At 52.1% G+C, this 18,256-nt stretch overlaps 1 protein-coding gene across 4 annotated transcripts in view; it reads left to right on the top strand.

Moving 5' to 3' along the window:
• The window catches only part of LOC123760113 (HEAT repeat-containing protein 3), a 237,276-nt gene that overhangs the window by 186,498 nt on the left and 32,522 nt on the right, over positions 1 to 18,256 (top strand). For all 4 annotated transcript variants that reach the window (XM_069325425.1, XM_045745599.2, XM_045745596.2 and 1 more), the window contains exon 10: positions 5,695 to 5,862. In XM_069325425.1, the coding sequence (XP_069181526.1) occupies positions 5,695 to 5,862 (168 nt within the window). The remainder of the gene's footprint in view (positions 1 to 5,694; positions 5,863 to 18,256) is intronic.

The raw sequence follows: 18,256 nt of genomic DNA, 5'->3' as shown, positions 1-18,256 counted from the left end.
CCCATCAGCTGTGAAGAGCTCAGTCCCCCAGGGTACTGTGCTTGCTCCAGTACTTTTTCTCATCCTCATATCGGACATAGACAAGAACACAACCTATAGCACTGTATCATCCTTTGCAGATGACACTAGGATCTTCATGAGAGTAGGCAATATAGAGAACACGGCAAACCTCCAGTCAGATGTAGATCAGGTCTTTCTATGGGCTACAGAAAATAATATGGTGTTTAACGAAGATAAGTTCCAGCTCATGCGCTATGGAAAAAATGAAAATATAAAAACGGAAACCACGTACAAAACTCAGGCAAATCATAACATAGAACGAAAAGGCAATTTAAAGGATCTGGGTGTACTCATGTCGGAAGACCTTACCTTTAAAGAACACAATAAAGTAGCCGTCACAACTGCAAGAAAAATGACAGGCTGGATAACAAGAACTTTTCACACTAGAGATGCTATACCGATGATGACACTTTTCAAAACGTTTGTGCTCTCTAGAGTAGAGTACTGCTGCACAATGACAGCCCCTTTCAAAGCTGGAGAAATTGCTGACCTGGAGAGCGTGCAGAGATCCTTTACTGCTAGAATCCACTCGGTAAAACATCTAAACTATTAGGACCGACTAAAGAGCCTAAATCTGTACTCCCTTGAGTGCAGGCGGGAGAGATACATAATAATTTACATGTGGAAAATATTAGAGGGGCTGGTCCCAAACCTGCACACAGAAATAACATCACATGAGACCAGAAGACATGGCAGGATGTGCAGAATACCCCTGTTGAAAAGCAGAGGTGCAACAGGTACTCTGAGAGAGAACTCTATCAACATCAGAGGCCCGAGACTGTTCAACACGCTTCCACTACACATAAGGAGCATAACTGGCCGACCCCTCACAGTGTTCAAGAGAGAACTGGATAAGCACCTCCAAAGGATACCTGATCAACCAGGCTGTGATTCGTACGTCAGGCTGCGAGCAGCCGCGTCCAACAGCCTGGTTGATCAGTCCAGCAACCAGGAGGCCTGGTCGACGACTGGGCCATGGGGACGCTAAGCCCCAGAAGCACCTCAAGGTAACCTCAAGGTAACCTGCCCTTGAGCGCAGGCAGGAAAGATACATAATAATTTACACGTGGAAAATAATAGAGGGGCTGGTCCCAAACCTGCACACAGAAATAACATCACATGAGACCAGTAGGCATGGCCAGATGTGCAGAATACCCCTGTTGAAAATCAGAGGTGCAACTGGTACTCTGAGAGAGAACTATCAACATCAGAGGACCGAGACTGTTCAACACGCTTCCACTACACATAAGGAGTATAACTGGCCGACCCCTCACAGTGTTCAAGAGAGAACTGGATAAGCACCTCAAAAGGATACCTGATCAACCAGGCTGTGATTCGTACGTCAGGCTGCGAGCAGCCGCGTCCAACAGCCCTGGTTGATCAGTCCAGCAACCAGGAGGCCTGGTCGACGACCATGCTGCGGGGACGCTGAGCCCTGGAAGCACCTCAAGATAATCTCAAGGTAAGGCAAGGTATGCCGAATACTGTCTCCTCGTATCGTGTGGCGCTGGCGTTGCCGCCTGCAACTTGCGTTGCCACCTGCAGCTTGCATTCGGCATTGATGTTATTTCTGCGCCATTTTGCGAGCTATCTCATGCGTTGTTTCACCTCCAGCCTGCATATGCGCCGCCTGTACCATCCTGGTCACTGGACCGGGTGCTCTCCTTTCTCTCTTCTCAGGTTTGTGGAGGCCCCTTCGGTTCAGGATTGTTGTTCCAAGATTATTTTTCTGTTTGCATTGGCCTCTGGGTGGTCGGGTCACGGACCTTCATATTCTCCTCCGGCGCAGGGGTTTCTGCTCTTTTGGTCCTGGTGGTAGGTTTGTTCGTTTGCAGCCGTCTCCTTCTTTTCTGGTTAAGAATAAGTCGGCTGAATGCTGATTTCAGGAGGGGTCCTTGGGTTTTTGATGCTTGGTAGGTCCGGCCGGGAATGCATCATGTGTTTTGTTATTGCGACTCTCCACCGTTACCTGTGCGCCATGGCCTTGGTGGCCGGGGATGCACTTTAGGTTGACCCAGTTTTCCTTCTTCCCTGTTCCATGGTTTGGATCTCCCAGGTCATCTGCAGGATTATTCGGTCCAGCCAGCCTGCGGTCCATCCTTGTGCCCGACGTTTGTAAGTTTGCTGCACTGGGTGCCGTTTTTGGTCAAATGTCTTGGGCTTATATTCAGGCACGGATTTTTTGGAGGTTGAACAGGGTCTTGGCCACTTGCTGACTTGTAAATATTCCTGGGCCTTGTAAGGACTGTGTCGCTTTGGGTCAGCGGTTGCAGGTTCCTGGGCCTAGTCGGGCCTGTAATTACCTAAGTGTAGTTACAGGATGAGAGCTACGCTCGTGGTGCCCCATCTTCCCAGCACACTTTTTCATATAACGCTTTGAAATTACTGATGATTTTGGCCTCCACCACCTTCTCATCTAACTTGTTCCAACCATCTACCACTCTGTTTACAAAAGTGAAGTTTCTTATATTTCTCTGGCAGCTTTGCTTCATTAGTTTAAATCTATGACCTCTTGTTCTTGACGTTCCGGGTCTCAGGAATTCTTCCCTATCAATTTTATCGATTCCTGTTACTATTTTGTACGTAGTGATCATATCGCCTCTTTTTCTTCTGTCTTCTAGTTTTTGCATATTTAATGCTCTAACCTCTCCTCGTAGTACCTGTCCTTCAGTTCTGGGAGTCACTTAGTGGCATGTCTTTGCACCTTTTCCAGTTTGTTGATGTGCTTCTTAAGATATTGGCACCATACAACTGCTGCATATTCCAGCTTTGGTCTAACAAAAGTCGTGAACAATTTCTTTAGTTTTTCTCCATCTTTCTATTTCTTTTAGTATTTTCTCATGTGTCACATTAAGTCAGCAGTTGCAGCCAGTTGTCTCAAATTCGCATTGAGGAGCGAGGGCTGACCGCCTCCCGGGTAAGTCCTTCTTGTTTTGTCTTTGGGTAAGTAGTTCCCGGGAGCGGAAGGGGCTCCCCTCAGAAATCCAGCCTTGAATGTAATGAAATGGCATTTTCTCATCCAGCCTCAGAACTGCAGGGTGGATAGCTGGTGTGGGGGTCTGGGACTCCCCCTTCCCCCTCCCAGGGAGAGGGGGGGGGGTTGCACAGACAGTGGCGTGGTGACGTCATGCTCATTTGCTCGTTTTCATTTGGGGAGTTTTGTCCACTAGTACGGCCTTCAGTAGTAATATTTTCACCAGAAAAGGGGTTTGTTTTGGAGTGCTTACTTTTCTGGGTGCCTGACCCGGTCGATGGCAGACATAGAGTGCTTCCAACCAGACAGTGGGTTTCTGGAGTCCATTGTTCCTCGTGCCTCTCTCAGGGACCCCAGTTTCTAGCGTGTGGTCCCCCAGTAGTCCTAGAACTCCATGTGTATTGATTGATGCCAGACTCTAATACATTCATATCAGCTTGAATAGCTCCAGGGAGCCTCCGGGTCTTACCCAGAAAATTATGTTTCATTACATTCTACGCCGGTTTTAACAGAACTTGAGGTGCCTATGTTAAAAGTCATCATACAGTGTAATTACCTAAGTGTAGTTACAGGATGAGAGCTACGCTCGTGGTGTCCCGTCTTCCCAGCACTCTTTGTCATATAACGCTTTGAAACTACTGACGGTCTTGGCCTCCACCACCTTCTCCCCTAACTTGTTCCAACCGTCTACCACTCTGTTTGCGAAAGTGAATTTTCTTATATTTCTTCGGCATCTGTGTTTAGCTAGTTTATATCTATGACCTCTTGTTCTTAAAGTTCCAGGTCTCGGGAAATCTTCCCTATCGATTTTATCAATTCCTGTTACTATTTTGTATGTAGTGATCATATCACCTCTTTTTCTTCTGTCTTCTAGTTTTGGCATATTTAATGCCTCTAACCTCTCCTCGTAGCTCTTGCCCTTCAGTTCTGGGACCCACTTAGTAGCATGTCTTTGCATCTTTTCCAAGTTTGTTGATGTGCTTCTTAAGATATGGGCACCACACAACCGCTGCATATTCTAGCTTTGGCCTAACAAAAGTCGTGAACAATTTCTTTAGTATATCGCCATCCATGTATTTAAAAGCAATTCTGAAGTTAGAAAGCATAGCATAGGCTCCTTGCACAATATTCTTTATGTGGTCCTCAGGTGATAGTTTTCTATCTAGAACCACCCCTAGATCTCTTTCTTTATCAGAATTCTTTAAAGATTTCTCACATAATATATAAGTTGTGTGGGGTCTATGTTCTCCTATTCCACATTCCATAACATGGCATTTATTAACATTAAATTCCATTTGCCCATGGCGCTCCATGTACTTATTTTGTCCAGGTCTTCTTAAAGGGCATGACAAGCACGAGTGTCAACACCCCCGTGTTGAACTCGTGGGGGTGAATTGGGAAGTGCTTGCGTGAGGTGGAAGGTGGGGGGGGGGGTGATGAACAGGAATGAGAGACGTGTGATCTGTGTGTGTCCAGTGTTGTCTCGTGCCTGCCTGAACCAAAACCCATCTCTGCCTGCCCACCCACCCCCCTTCCTGCCCACTCACCTCTCAACCACCAATCCCATCTGAATGCCATCCACCCATCCAACCTGCCCAGTCACCCACCTGCCTGCCCGCCAACTTGCCCTGCCCACCTACCAGCCAGGCAGCTAACCACCCACCCAGCCCCACTCACTAATTATAGTGTGTGGAAATTCAAAATTTGTTGGTTGTGGTACAAACATTTTTTGGAAATGTTCCCTTTTGGATGCAGTGAAACGTCCTTTGATCCGGAAAACCGGATCATCTGGCACGGGTTCCTTCTCTATAGTCCGGATTAGCGAACCAGTGCAGTACATAGTAAAATGAGGTTTGATGAATGTATAATTATGCATACATTAAAATAGTGAGAAATCAGGTAAATACTGTTTTGTAACAGGCACTGAATCAGCATAGTAGCTTCAGGGAGTGCCAAGGGGTGCCCACCTACAAAACACTAACTTGTGGTTGAGTCCCAGTGGCTTCCTGATCCCTCTCCTTCCTTCCATTCCTTCTAGGTGTTTTTTTGTTTTTGTTTTTTTGCATCTGCTCCAGAACTGATAGCGTTTTCCCAAAATGGTCGAGGGAGGTGGAGCACACGAGCTCATGCTAGTTCTGAGAGATTTGATCTTTTGTTTGCATAGTTGTGGGAGTTCATTTGGCAGGTTTTGTGGCTTCAGTCTCTTTTGAACACAGCAGTGGTTTGTTTCATCTCATTGACTTTCATGGCAGTTTTGCTGATTTTGTTGGCAAAATGTCACTGCTCCCAGCAAGGGGGGGGGGGGGGGCCAGGTCCTGGCGTTAGTACCTGGGAGGCCTAAGAACTCCATGACTGATGTGACCTGGTAGATGGAAACCATCTCAATGTATAGCTTCAAGGGGCTCACTAAGAAATTGGTATTTCATTACATTCAATGCTGGTTTTTTAACTGAAAACTTACACAATGTAAATCAACACATCTTACAAACTTATGTATTACTTTCTCCAACAAAAATGAATAATGTACCAAAATCATATGTATCATATGTACATGAATGTACATGAATGTACGTGAATGTACATGAATGTACATGAATGTACGTGAATGAATCATATGAACCAAATCAGTACAATAAAATGTTGTTCCCCTCATTTTGCAGTTGATCTTTGAAGCTGGAGTGGTTTGTTCCGTAGCCAGTGTGAGAGCCAACCTTGCACGCATGGTAGGGACTCTGGGATGCCTTATTGTCACTCAGAACACAGAGGAGTCACTAAATTCTGGAACTGCCTTCACTGTCCTGTCTGCTGCTACTGAATACTTACTGAAGGTTGGTTTTTAGAAACTTTATAAAGCCTTTATGAGATAAAGTACCTAATTGGAATATTTTCTTCTTTCTGTGGGAAGTCCCAACGGCTCCCTGAAGCCAATGTGACCTCACTGATTAAATGCTATACTACCTAATGTCTACAGTTGCAGAGTTCTTTTGTTTACAGGGGACCACGAGCCAAAACCTGGCACAGGGAGTGATGGCCTATGATTACTTTACATTTAAAGGATATCATATCTGCCATCATTAGGGAAGCACTCAAAAAGATAGGCAAATCAAAACAAACCAATGCCTGGTTTAAATATGCAACCAAAGCCCCCAAAATGCCAAAAAGAACCCCCCCCCCTCCCCTCAAGAAGAAAAGAAACAACCATAACTTACTTAAACTAATCCCCCCTCCCTGCTAGTTAGCTCCACCTGCCCCCCTCGTTGGGGTACAGGTGGAGCTAACTAGAGAGGTTTCTTTCCCTGTGTGCTCTGTCAGTACTATCCTTCTGCTGTCAGAGTTTTCTTCCCTGGGGCATTGAGGGCACATTTCCTTTAGGAATGTGCCTAGGGGTTTAGGAGTGTACACCCCTCCTCGCTTAGGGTGGTCCTCACCCTTAAGGTAAGCCAGGGTTCTTGTGCTTTCTGTCTTGTCTGCGGTTTGGGGGCGTTTTGGTCGGTGGCGCACACTGCGGTTAGCATAGCCTGCATTTTCCACAAGCTGCTTATGGGCATGCCAATGTTTCTCCCATGTTGCTTGTTCACTGTGGTCTATATTGAGGCTTTTATTTTATACTTTTCTTTGGGTTCTTTAGTTGTTTGCTTGGGGGTCCTATCTTTCTCTTTATTAGGCCTGCCTAGAGTGTTAGCAGTAGAACTCCCTTGCTGCCCCCTTGACTTTTCCTTAGGCTGTGGGGAGTCTGGTTGTCTCCATGACAGGGTTTACCAGTGTTGTGGACCCCAGTGCCTGGGCTTCCTGTAGGACTAATTTACCCTGCAGGCCCCGGAAAAACCCCACGGGCTTGGGTGTACCATGGATATCTTTTCCGAGCCTGCTCACGCCTTGTACGAATTTGAGAGTTGTTAGTTGCTGGTGTCACTTGGAGACGCTCATTCTTTCCGCCTCTGTCATGCTGCTTGTTGGGTCGGTGACACCTATGACCCAGACTCATGTGGAACTTGTTTCTCTCATGTGCTCACAATCTGGACTTCTCTAGATACTCAGAAGTTTGAAGCAGCTCATGCCTTGCATTGCCGGTTTCCGGTCTTGCAACGCTCTAGGTTGTGGGCCCGGTTGGCTTCTCCAGATCTGCCCTGTTTGTGTTTTAGGGACTTGGAATTGGGGGTATTAGTTCACTCTACATTATTTCCATCTGCACCCCCTCTTCCCTCCCTGGTGGGCTTTGTTCGCCCTTCTCCTCCTCTCTACATCCGGCTCTGAAACATCTGAGGGTTTCAGAATCGGGGCAGGGTTTACCTCAGGATGTAGTTTGGGCAGATCTGGGGGTTGGTCCTTCCATTTCGGGTGCGAAGGAAGGTGAGTCGTTCTTTCTTGCTGAAGCTTCTGAGTCTTCCTAGCCGTCTCCTTCTGTGGAAGCTTTTCCTTTGGTCTCTGTCTTCCCTTCCCTGGCAGTGAGCGGAGGAGAGTGCTCTTCCCTGCAGCCCTTACATGCAACTCCCGGGGATTGTGGGGAGTTTAATTGGACCTCTTTGTTTCCTTTTTACCCTTTGTTGGCCTTTGTGCCTTCTCCGGAGGGTCTTTTGTTGCAGGGTGTAGGATTTTCTTGTCCTTCTTCTCTCTATGAGTTTGAGTTAGGCAGGGCTTTTCCCAGGGGTTCATTTCCTAGTGCCTTTGGGCACCTTGGATTTGTCTTCCCGGAGGTTTCCTTCCTCCTGGGTTCCCTCAGTAGAGGCTTAGCAGGCCCTTGGAGCGTACCTACTGCGTGACCCGGTTTACACCTCGGTCGTGGACCCGGCCTCTTCTGAGTTCAGTTCTCTTTTCCCCACGTTGGGTGTGGTACAAGGTTCCGAAGTCATCCTGGCCAGCAGACTGTCCTTTGTTTTCACTGGTAGTTTGGGCTAGCTTTTGCAGTACCCATGCGCTTGATTAGCGGCATGTGTCTCCTGTGTTGCAGGTTTTTATGGGGGCTTTCTTGAGTACCTCAATTCTTGCCTCTTCGCCTCTTCCCATGATGTAGGTCTTTTGAGGCTGCATGCTCAAGTTGCTCTCCTTTCGGAGGCTTTGGTCACTGGCGATTTTCGGACTTTCACACTTGGCTTCTGTCGTGAGGTTCTTGTGTCTCTATTAGCTGACTTTTGATTGGCTTGAGAAGGTTGTGGGGTCTCGCAGTGAGGTGTTCAGCTTCGTCTGCCTTGCTTTACCTCTGCGCTGCGCCAACCGAGAAAACACCTTTTGAAAATTTTGTACCCATTCAAAATGCGTGCAATGTAGATTGTGTACGAAATTCACTCTTGGGACCTCCAGTAAGAGGCAGCCATCTTGGACAAAATTCCCAGAATGCCCTAGGGCTGCTGGCTGGGTTAGTACTGGATGAGCAACCATGGGTGGTGCATCGCGCCTCTGGCTCCCAAACACCTCTTCGACGCAGTGTTGAAAGATATCTCTCTTTCGGTGAAATTCAGATCTTATTGTTTGAAGAACATAAGGGTCATGATATTGATCAAGCTAAGCGCAATAAGAACCTAAAACAAAGGTCGGATGTAAGTGATACAGCACCGATGAGGACGATACAGCAAGCGTATCCAGTTGTAGCTCTGAGCGCCACCCTTGCCCACCTATGCCATTTCCAATTTTTATGGATGATACATAGATGAATCATTTTCTTGGTTCAGTGAAGATGTATCTGATACAAGTAGCATAGATGAACAGTGTTAGTGGCTTCCATGGTGGTGTTTTCCATAGATATTTTCAAGAATATCTGAATCACTTCCAGAATGGCTGAATCTCTTCCTAACTGACTGAATCTCTTCAAGAATGACTGAATTTCTTCCAGTGAGGGACCTTACAAAGCAATCTTTTCAACCCCACGTTACAAACTGATCTTCCCTCTAATCTTATCGAGACTACCTTATGCTTCACAAGCTTGGTTACACACCACCAACAGGTACTAAAGCCAAGGATGTACGTGAGTGCATTATTTGCAAGCACACAGAACAAAGAAACAGCTCGAAAACAGATCGCTTGATGTGTTCACGGACGCGTCGTCTCTCGGCTGGGGCTTTGTGACCAGTGCTCACCAGGTCGGCCAGGGTCGGTAGGGTCCGTCCTTCCGTCGAGCCCACAGCACTGTGCTTGAGTTCGTGGCAGTGTGGTTTGCTCTTCGGAGGATTCGAGTCGACCATTCGGACTGCTCCCTGATGGTTCATTGTCTGAACTGGGGGGTTCGATGCGGTCCTTGGCTCTTTGGCGCTGGTCGCTTCGGGTGACTCGTCTGCTGTGTTTTCGGGGTTTGGCTCTCCTCGCAGTTCACGTGCAGGGGAGTGTCCAACGTGTTGGCCGACGGCCTGTCTCGTTTGGTTCCCCTCTCCACGGAATGGACGGTCGACGCCGACTCCTTCCGTTGGCTTTGCCAGACGTTCGGACGCCCTGAGGTGGACATCTTTGCGTCGGCGTGGTTGCGGCGCCTTTCCCTGTATGTGGTGCCCTTTCCCGACTGCGAGGCCATCAGGGTTGACGCCTTTTGGCAGGACTGGTTGAGGTGGGGGTTCCTGTACCTCTTTTCCTCCGGTTCAGCTGTTGCTCCAACTCCTGACTCGCTTAGAGACTTACCAGGGGAGAGTTGTCCTCTTAGCCCCTTGGTGGCTGGCCCAGCTGTGGTTTCAGGTGCTGCTTGCTCGGTGTCCGAACCCGGAGGTTTTTCCGAGGCTCCACCTCGTCCAACAGATCGGCCCGGTACGTCACGTGGCTAGTTCGATCTTCTCCTCGAGTCTTTGCGTATGGTATTTTTGACTCGAGTTTATCATCATCTCTATGGTGATTAAGTGGCTTCCTTATTAGTGTCCCACCTGCGGGCTTCGTCTTGGCGGCAGTATGAAGTTTCCTGGCGGTCCTTCCGGTTCTTCTTACGTCTTCGTCATTATACTTCGCTTTCTGTTAGGGTGGTGTTGTCTTTTCTTTCATGGTTGTTCCAGGACCGTTTTCTTATGCCTAACACTGTCCCCTCGTATCATGCGGCACTGGCAGAGCCACTTCAACTTGCTTTAGGTATTGATGTCACGTCTGCGCCGTTTCGCAAGCTGTCTCTGGCGTTGTTTCACCTCCTGCCTGCTCATGCTCCGCCTGAGCCGTCCTGGTCTTTGGACAGAGTGCTCTCCTTTCTTTCTTCTCCTCGTTTTGTTGTGGCCCCTTTGGTTCCGGATTGTTTTTCGAAGGCTCTTTTCCTGTTGACATTGGCCTCTGGGGGTCGGTTGGGTGAACATGTTCTCCTCCGGCGCAGAGGTTTCTGCTCCTTCAGTCAGGGTGATCGTTTTGTTCGTCTGCAGCCTTCTCCTTCTTTTCTGGCGAAGAATGAGACTGCTGCATTCCGGAGGGGCCCTTGGGTTGTTGTTGGTTGGTTGGTTCGGCCGGGGGTGCATCATGTTTTGCGTCCAGTAGCAGCTCTCCGCCATTATTTGCGTGCCATGGCTTCTGTGTCCATGGATGCACTTTGGGTTGATCCAGTTTCCCTTCTTCCCTGTTCGAAGGTGCGGGTCTCCCAGGTCGTCCGCAGGGTAATTAAGGCTAGCCAGCCTGCGGTCTATTCCTATGCCCATGACGTCCGCAAATTCGTGGCTCTTGCCACCGTCTTTGGCAATATGTCTTGGGCTGACGATTAGGGACGCGGGGATTTTGGCAGTCGAACAGGGTCCTGGCTGCTCGTTACCTTGTAAACGCTTCCTGGGGCCCGGTCAGGCCTGTGTCGCCTTGGGTCGGCGGATGCAGCCGGTTGTCTCGACGGATGCAGCCAGTTGTCTCGACTTCAGGTTGAGGAGTGAGCAGCAACTGCCTCCCTAGTAAGTCCCTATTCTTTCCTCTGTGGGTAGTTAGCTCTGGGAAGCCGTAGGGGCTCTCCCCAGAAAACCAGCGTTGAATGTAATGAAACGCCATTTTTTAGGTGAATCCTGGAGGCTCCCCAGCATCCCTCCCTCCCTCCGGTCGGCATTTTTTTTCGCGTGTTTTTGACATCCAGCCTCAGAACTGGGGTGTGGATCGTCGGTTCGGTAGGTCTGGGGCTGCTCCTTCCCCCTCCCGGGGAGGGGGGGGGGGCTGCACAGACAGCAGCGTGACGACGGATGACGTCATACTAGTTTGCTCGTTTTTGTTTGGGGAGTTCTATCCACTCATTCGGCTTTTGGTTGCAATTTTCACCAGAATAGGGGTTCATTTTGGGATGCCTACCTTTCTGGGTGCCTAACCCGGTCGATGGCAGACATAGAATGCTTCCAATTACACAGGGGTTTCTATAGGCCATTGCTCCCCTTGCCTCTCTAGAGGGGGCCAGGTTTTGGCTCGTGGTCCCCGGTAGGCCCATAAAGGCTCCCTGGAGCTTATCGGGCTAATGTGTGTTATGTTAGACCGGGACATTAGCTATGGAGTTCAGACCTACCAGGGACCAGCGCCAGAACCTGGCCCCTTCAGAGAGGTTTCAGGGAGCAATGGCCCTGGAAAACCCCATATGGTTGGGGGTTTTCCTTATCTGCCATCGACCGGGGTTAGGCACCCAGAAAGGTAGGCGTAACAAAACAAACCCCACATGGTAAAAAACTACAACAAAAACCGAACAGAGAGGTAGAAAACTCCCTACAATCCCAAGGAAAACAATCAAACAATCAATTTACTGCCGCGCCGGTCGTCCGCGCAGCCCTCCCCTCCCCAGGAGGGGGAGGGGGGGGCCCCGGACCTCACCGCGCCGGCTGCCGTCAGTTCGCAAGCTAGTGTCAACCGGGATAGACGCTTCTCTGGCCTCAAATTCCTTGGCGGTGTTTGCCTCGTGTGGCGTTCTCTGCTGTTGTTGTGGTGTGCGGTGGCCAGGAGTACTTCATCAGTGCCGGGGCTGCATGCGTCTAGGGCTTCCTTCCCTAGGCGCCCTGTGAGTACTGCCCTTGCGTGTCAGGGTTATCTTCTCTGGGGCGTTCGGGAACCGCTCCCGTAGAGGTTTTTGCTGCTCGGCATCTGCCTCGCCCTTGGGGCCAGCTGGGGCTTGGGGCCCTTGTTTGGCCTTGGGTAGGGAGTGGTTTTGTGCTGGTTAGGGCGTCAAGGTGTTGCGCGGCCTGCCACCTAAGCGGCGACCGGTTCCTGTTGCTCTGGGGACGGTGTACTTTTGCAGGGTTTTTCTTTTGTTTTGTTTTTGGTTGCCTGGTGGAGGTGCTGCCTCGTGGGCCCATAGTTCCCCTGGTATTGTTATGGTGGTCCTCTGCTAGGCCCCCGTGCTTGTACACGTCCCTGGGGTTTTCAGTATTATCATTTACCCATGTTTTGTTTGGGTTTCTTAACCGGTTAGCAACACCTTGCCCGGGCTTCCCGTAGTTGCTACCCTACGGGCCCTGGAAACCCCTGTCGGGGCTCGGGGACCCATGGATGCGTCTCCCGAGTTCCAGCCTGCCTTGTGCGGGTTTGAAGGTTGCAGTGTGCCCTTGTCTCAGGGTGACAGTCACCTGTTTTGCCTCCGTCATGTTGGAGGGTCAATGACACCTTTGACCCGGAGTCTTGCGAGTCCTGTTCTCTGCTTGTGCTCAGGTTTTACTCTGAGGATGTTCCTATTAGAGTACAGGCAGCATCAGCGTTGCATGTTAGATTTAGGTTATTGCAACGCGCTAGGTCGGTTTCCCGCCTGGATGCCCCGAGGCTGCCCCGTTTTGGCTTTAGGGACCCTGACCTGGGGGCGTTGATTGCTATGGCTTTGACTCCTACGCCCTCTGGTCCTTCCCCTGTGGTTCTTCCTGCACCACCCCCCCTGTGTCCGGCTCCGAAACGTATGCGGTTTTCGGCCTTGGCACAGGATTTAGTTGGTGGAGAGACTCGGGCTGCTTCGGGGGCTGCCCCATCCGGGTCGGGGACGGAGGCATTTGAGCCGGTTCCTCCTGCCGAGGCTTCTGGGTCCCACCAGCAGGCCCCCTTGTCTGCCTTTCCCTTGGACTCTACCTTTTCTTCAGGGGTAGAGGGTTTGGAGGACGGCTCTGCCCCGGGTCCCGACGTAAGGGATCCTGGGGCTGGGGAGGAGTCGCCTGGGGGCCTTGGGCCCCCCTGTGACCCCGCTTGGGTGCTTTTGCCTTCCCCACGGGGTTTATTGTTGCAGGGGGAGGGGTTTTCTTATCCTCCCTCCCTGTATGAGTATGATTTGGGTTCGGCTCCTCCCCGGGTTCGGTTCCGGGCGCCTTTGGGTACCTCGGCTCCGTCTTTACAGGGGTTTGCTACTTCCCGTCTCTCCGCGAAGGTGGCTCGGGAAGCTCTTGCTGCATACCTCTTACGAGACCCGGGTTATGCCTCCCCAATGGATCCGTCCTCGTTTGAGTTCGGTTCTTCTTCCCGTTTTTGGGTGCGTTTGGAGGTTCCGGGGTCTTCCTGGCTAGCAGACTGCCCTTTCTTTTCGTTGGGGGCGTGGCATGGGTTCTGTCGGACCCGCACGCTTGATTGGCGCGACACTGCTACTTTTATGCAGGTTTACCTGGGGGGCGAGTTTGAGCACCTTAATGCGTGCTTATTCGCTCCTGTGCTTTCTCGGGATGTTGGCCTTTTCCAGCTTCACGTGCAGGTTCCTCAGCTTTCGGCTTCATTGGTTGCGGAGGAGTTGCGCTCCCGTGGGCATTTGGCTTCGGTCTTGCGTTTCTTTTCCCTTCTCGAGCTCTCTTCTGCTTGGCTCGAGGAGGATGTGGGAGCGTTGAGTGAAGGGCCTTCGTCCGGGGCGCTTTCTTCGGCAGCTAGGGCGTCGGCTGCACTGTTGAAGCTCTTTGCGCCCATCCTGAAGGAAGCGGTGTCTCTGTTTCTTGCTTCTCGCCTCGCGTGCCGTCAGGCTGTGCTCGCCCTCTCTTTGGATTCCGCTTGGGCCCTGGCTCTTAGGTTTTCGTCTCCTTTTTGTCCGTTGCTGTTTGCAGAGTCTGCAGTGTCCCAGTTTCTGCATGCGGCTTCGGCTAGTTGTCGTCCTATGGCGGACTTCTTGATTCTCCGGAGCAGTCGTTCTCGGCAGTTTCGGAGGGGTCGTGCCAGGGTTTCGGTTTCCGCTGGTCGAGGTGGGCCTTTGGTGCCAGTTTCTGAGCCGTTGTTCCCTTTGGGGCCAGCGTCGTCTGGGCGGCGCAGTGTTCGCCCTGTTCGACGGTTGGGTTCTCGTGCGGGGCGTCGGCCCTTTCGCAGTTTGCCCCGTTGACGGGGCGATGGGGGGGAGGCTCGCTCTGTTTGCCCACGCTTGGTCCCACGATTTGTGGGCCTTTTCGGTCGTGTCATCTGGCCTGCGGTGGCGTTGGGCGCCTCGTCCTCCTTTGGGGGGTTCGGGGCTAACAGGGCAGGTCTCTTCTCCTGCGCTTCGTCAAGTCATCTTGGAGTGGGTGCGCTTGGGCGTGGTCGAACCGACTACGTCCCTCAGGTGGGTTTCCCGCCTGTTTCCAGTGCCGAAACGGGACTGTGCGGATCTGAGGTTCATTCTGGACTTGTCCCGTCTGAACCCCTGGATTCCTTGCCCCTCCTTTCGGATGACTACTCTGTCTCAGGTCCGGCTGTCTCAGGTCCGGCTTCTGTTGGAGCCGGGTGCCTGGATGGTGTCCCTGGACCTCAAGGACGCGTATTGGCACGTTCCTATTCATCCGGGGTTCAGGGACTGGTTAGGCTTCGTGGTAGGGCGTCACGCTTACCGTTTTCGATGCCTACCTTTTGGCCTGAATCTGGCACCTCGCATTTTCACGCGTCTGACCCGAGTTGTGGTGACCCGTCTGCGTCTTCTAGGGATTCGGGTTTTGGCCTACCTCGACAACTGGCTGGTGTGGGCTCCCAGTCAGTCAGCTTGTCTGCTCGCCAGGGATTTGGTTCTTTCCCAGCTCGCCAGGTTCGGGTTCCTGGTGAACTGGAGGAAGTCCCATCTGGTTCCGTCCCAGGTTCGGACCTGGCTGGGTCTTGTTTGGGATTCTCGGACCGCTTCCTTGTCTCTATCTCCGGTGGCGTTGCGGCGGCTGCGGGACCGCCGTTTGCTGTTTCTGAGAGGGTCCCGGGTCACTCGGCGGTTGCTCGAGCGGTTGTGCGGGAGTCTGAACTTCGCCATGCTAGTCTACCCGCCGGGTCGGGTTTGGCTTCGGCGTCTGTTTTGGTTCCTTCGGGGACGTCCTTTCCGCCTCTCTCGCGATCGTTGGGTTCGCCCTCCGGGGGTCTTATGTCGGTTGCTGCGTCACCGTCTTCCTCTTCGGATTTTTCGGGGTTCGGTGCCTTGGTGCCTTCCCGAGCTCTCGCTCGATGTGTTCACGGACGCGTCGTCTCTCGGCTGGGGCTTTGTGACCAGTGCTCACCAGGCAGGCCAGGGACGGTGGGGTCCGTCCTTCCATCGGGCTCACAGCACGGTTCGGGAGTTCGCGGCTGTCTGGTTCGCGCTTCGGAGGATTCGGGTCGCTCGGGGATCGATCATTCGCCTCCATTCGGACTGTTCTCCGGTGGTTCATTGCCTGAACCGCGGGGGTTCTCTTCGGTCCTTGGCTCTTTGGGGTTGGTCCCTTCGAGTGGTTCGTCTGCTGGATTCTTGGGGTTTGGCTCTCCGTGCGGTTCACGTCCGGGGAGTGTCCAACGTTCTGGCGGACGGTCTGTCTCGCTTCCTTCCCCTGTCCACGGAATGGACGGTCGACGACGACTCGTTTCGTTGGATCTGCCAGACGTACGGTCTCCCAGATGTGGACCTCTTCGCGTCGGCGTGGTCCCGGCGTCTCCCTCTATATGTGACGCCCTTCCCCGACTGCGAGGCGTTCGCGGTGGATGCTTTTCGGCAGGACTGGTCGAGGTGGGGTTACCTGTACCTTTTTCCTCCGGTCCAGCTGTTGCTTCGGGTTCTGGTTCGGTTAGAGACATTCCCGGGGAGAGTAGTCCTCGTGGCCCCTTGGTGGCCGGCCCAGCCTTGGTTTCCGGTGCTTTTGGCTCGGTGCCCGAACCCGGGACGTTTCCCGCGGCTCCGCCTCTTTCAGCAGGTCGGCCCGATCCGGTACGGGGCTGGTTCGACCTTCTCCTCTGCTCTTCGCGTCTGGTCTTTTTGACGCGGGTGTATCACCATTTCTATGGTGATCAGGTGGCTTCTTTGATGGTGTCCCACCTGAGAGCTTCGTCTAGGCGACAGTATGAAGTTTCCTGGCGTTCCTTTCGCCATTTTCCGGCTCTTCGTAGGTTGTCTTTTCTCTCGGATCGGGTTGTTTTGTCCTTCCTTACTTGGCTTTTTCAGGACCGTCATTTGATGCCTAATACTGTCGCCTCGTATCGTGCGGCGCTGGCGGAGCCGCTCCAGCTCGCTTTCGGGGTGGACGTCACATCCGCCCCGTTTCGTAAGCTTTCCCGTGCTATGTTTCACCTCCGGCCTGCTCATGCGCCGCCTGAGCCGTCCTGGTCCTTGGACAGGGTGCTCTCCTATCTTTCCTCTCCTCGGTTTGTGGTGGCCCCTTCGGTTCCTGATTGTTTTTCCAAGGCTTTGTTTTTGTTGGCATTGGCCTCTGGGGGCCGGGTAGGGGAGCTTCATGCTCTCCTCCGGCGCAGGGGTTTCTGCTCTTTTGGTCCTGGGGGTAGGTTTGTCCGTTTGCAGCCTTCTCCGTCCTTTCTGGCGAAGAACGAGACGGCTGCTTTCCGGAGGGGTCCGTGGGTCATTGATGCTTGGTTGGTTCGGCCGGGGGTGCATCATGTGTTGTGTCCTGTTGCTGCACTTCGCCGTTACCTGCGCGCTTCGGCCGAAGTGGCTGGGGATGCGCTTTGGGTTGATCCGGTTTCCCTCGTTCCCTGTTCCAGGGCTCGGGTCTCCCAGGTTGTCCGCAGGGTTATTAAGTCTAGCCAGCCTGCGGTCTATCCTCGCGCCCATGACGTTAGGAAGTTTGCGGCTTTGGCTGCCGTGTTTGGTAATATGTCTTGGGCTCATATTCGGGCGCGTGGATTTTGGAAGTCGAACAGGGTCCTGGCCGCCCGTTATTTGGTGAGTTTGTGGCCACCGCCCCCCGGGTAAGTCCCATTTTTCCTTCTCTTTGGGTATGTAGCTCCAGGGAGCCATAGGGGCTCCCCCCTGAAAACCAGCGTTGAATGTAATGAAACGCCATTTTCTGGGTGAGCCCCGGAGGCTCCCTGGTTACCCTCCCTCCCATCCGGTCGGCGGGATTTTTCGCGTTGGTTGAAGCCTAGTTTCCGAACTGACGGCAGACGGCGCGGTGAGGTCCGGGGCCCCCCCCCCTCCCCCTCCCGGGGAGGGGAGGGCTGCGCGGACGACCGGTGCGGCAGTAAATTGATTGTTTGATTGTTTTCCTTGGGATTGTAGGGAGTTTTCTACCTCTCTGTTCGGTTTTTGTTGTAGTTTTTTACCATGTGGGGTTTGTTTTGTTACGCCTACCTTTCTGGGTGCCTAACCCCGGTCGATGGCAGATAAGGAAAACCCCCAACCATATGGGGTTTTCCAGGGCCATTGCTCCCTGAAACCTCTCTGAAGGGGCCAGGTTCTGGCGCTGGTCCCTGGTAGGTCTGAACTCCATAGCTAATGTCCCGGTCTAACATAACACACATTAGCCCGATAAGCTCCAGGGAGCCTCCGGGGCTCACCCAGAAAATGGCGTTTCATTACATTCAACGCTGGTTTTTTTCAATATTTTTTTTTAACATAAATAGTTTTCTAACAATATTTGGTACTTGTTTACATCTTTCTGGAGAATGTTGTTCTCTCACTGTGATTGTAGACTAACTCTACACATGTACTTGACTCCACTGGCAGAAGATTTGAAAGATGGTTTTCCTGCAAGGTACCTTCCCTACATCAGAGGTCTTTGGGGCTCTCAGCGGTGCTCCTCTTGCTGGGGTTTTGGTCTCCACTGTGTCGCCGTCGGCAGCTGTTGCATATGCCCCTGTCCTTCAGGGGGTGGTGGCCGCGTTTTGCCTCCCAGCTCTCGTGTCGGCCATCATTACTGTCCTCCAATTAGTTTTGGTGTGACCACTGGTTTTCTTTCTGCCTTTTCTCTGTTGTGGTTCCTGGAGAAGGTTGTGGTACGGGGTCTTCCTCGTGTTTGTGGTGGTTAGCTGCTGCTAGGGCATCACCTGTTTTGCTTGAGGTGGGCCAGTTTTGGATCCTATAGCCAGGCTGCCTCCACTTCCTAAGGGCGGTTCTTTGTCTGCTTGCCACCTTGCCTCTCCTTCAGATTTCCAGTGCTGGGGTTAGCATCAGCCCATTTTGTGATTCTCCCCTTGACAGGGAAGTGGGGCTGTGCA

This window comes from Procambarus clarkii, chromosome 16, assembly GCF_040958095.1.
Source record: "Procambarus clarkii isolate CNS0578487 chromosome 16, FALCON_Pclarkii_2.0, whole genome shotgun sequence".
In the NCBI taxonomy this organism is placed as follows: Eukaryota; Metazoa; Arthropoda; class Malacostraca; order Decapoda; family Cambaridae; genus Procambarus; species Procambarus clarkii.
Note: the sequence above shows the minus strand (reverse complement) of the source record. Positions and strands in the feature narration are given on the sequence as shown.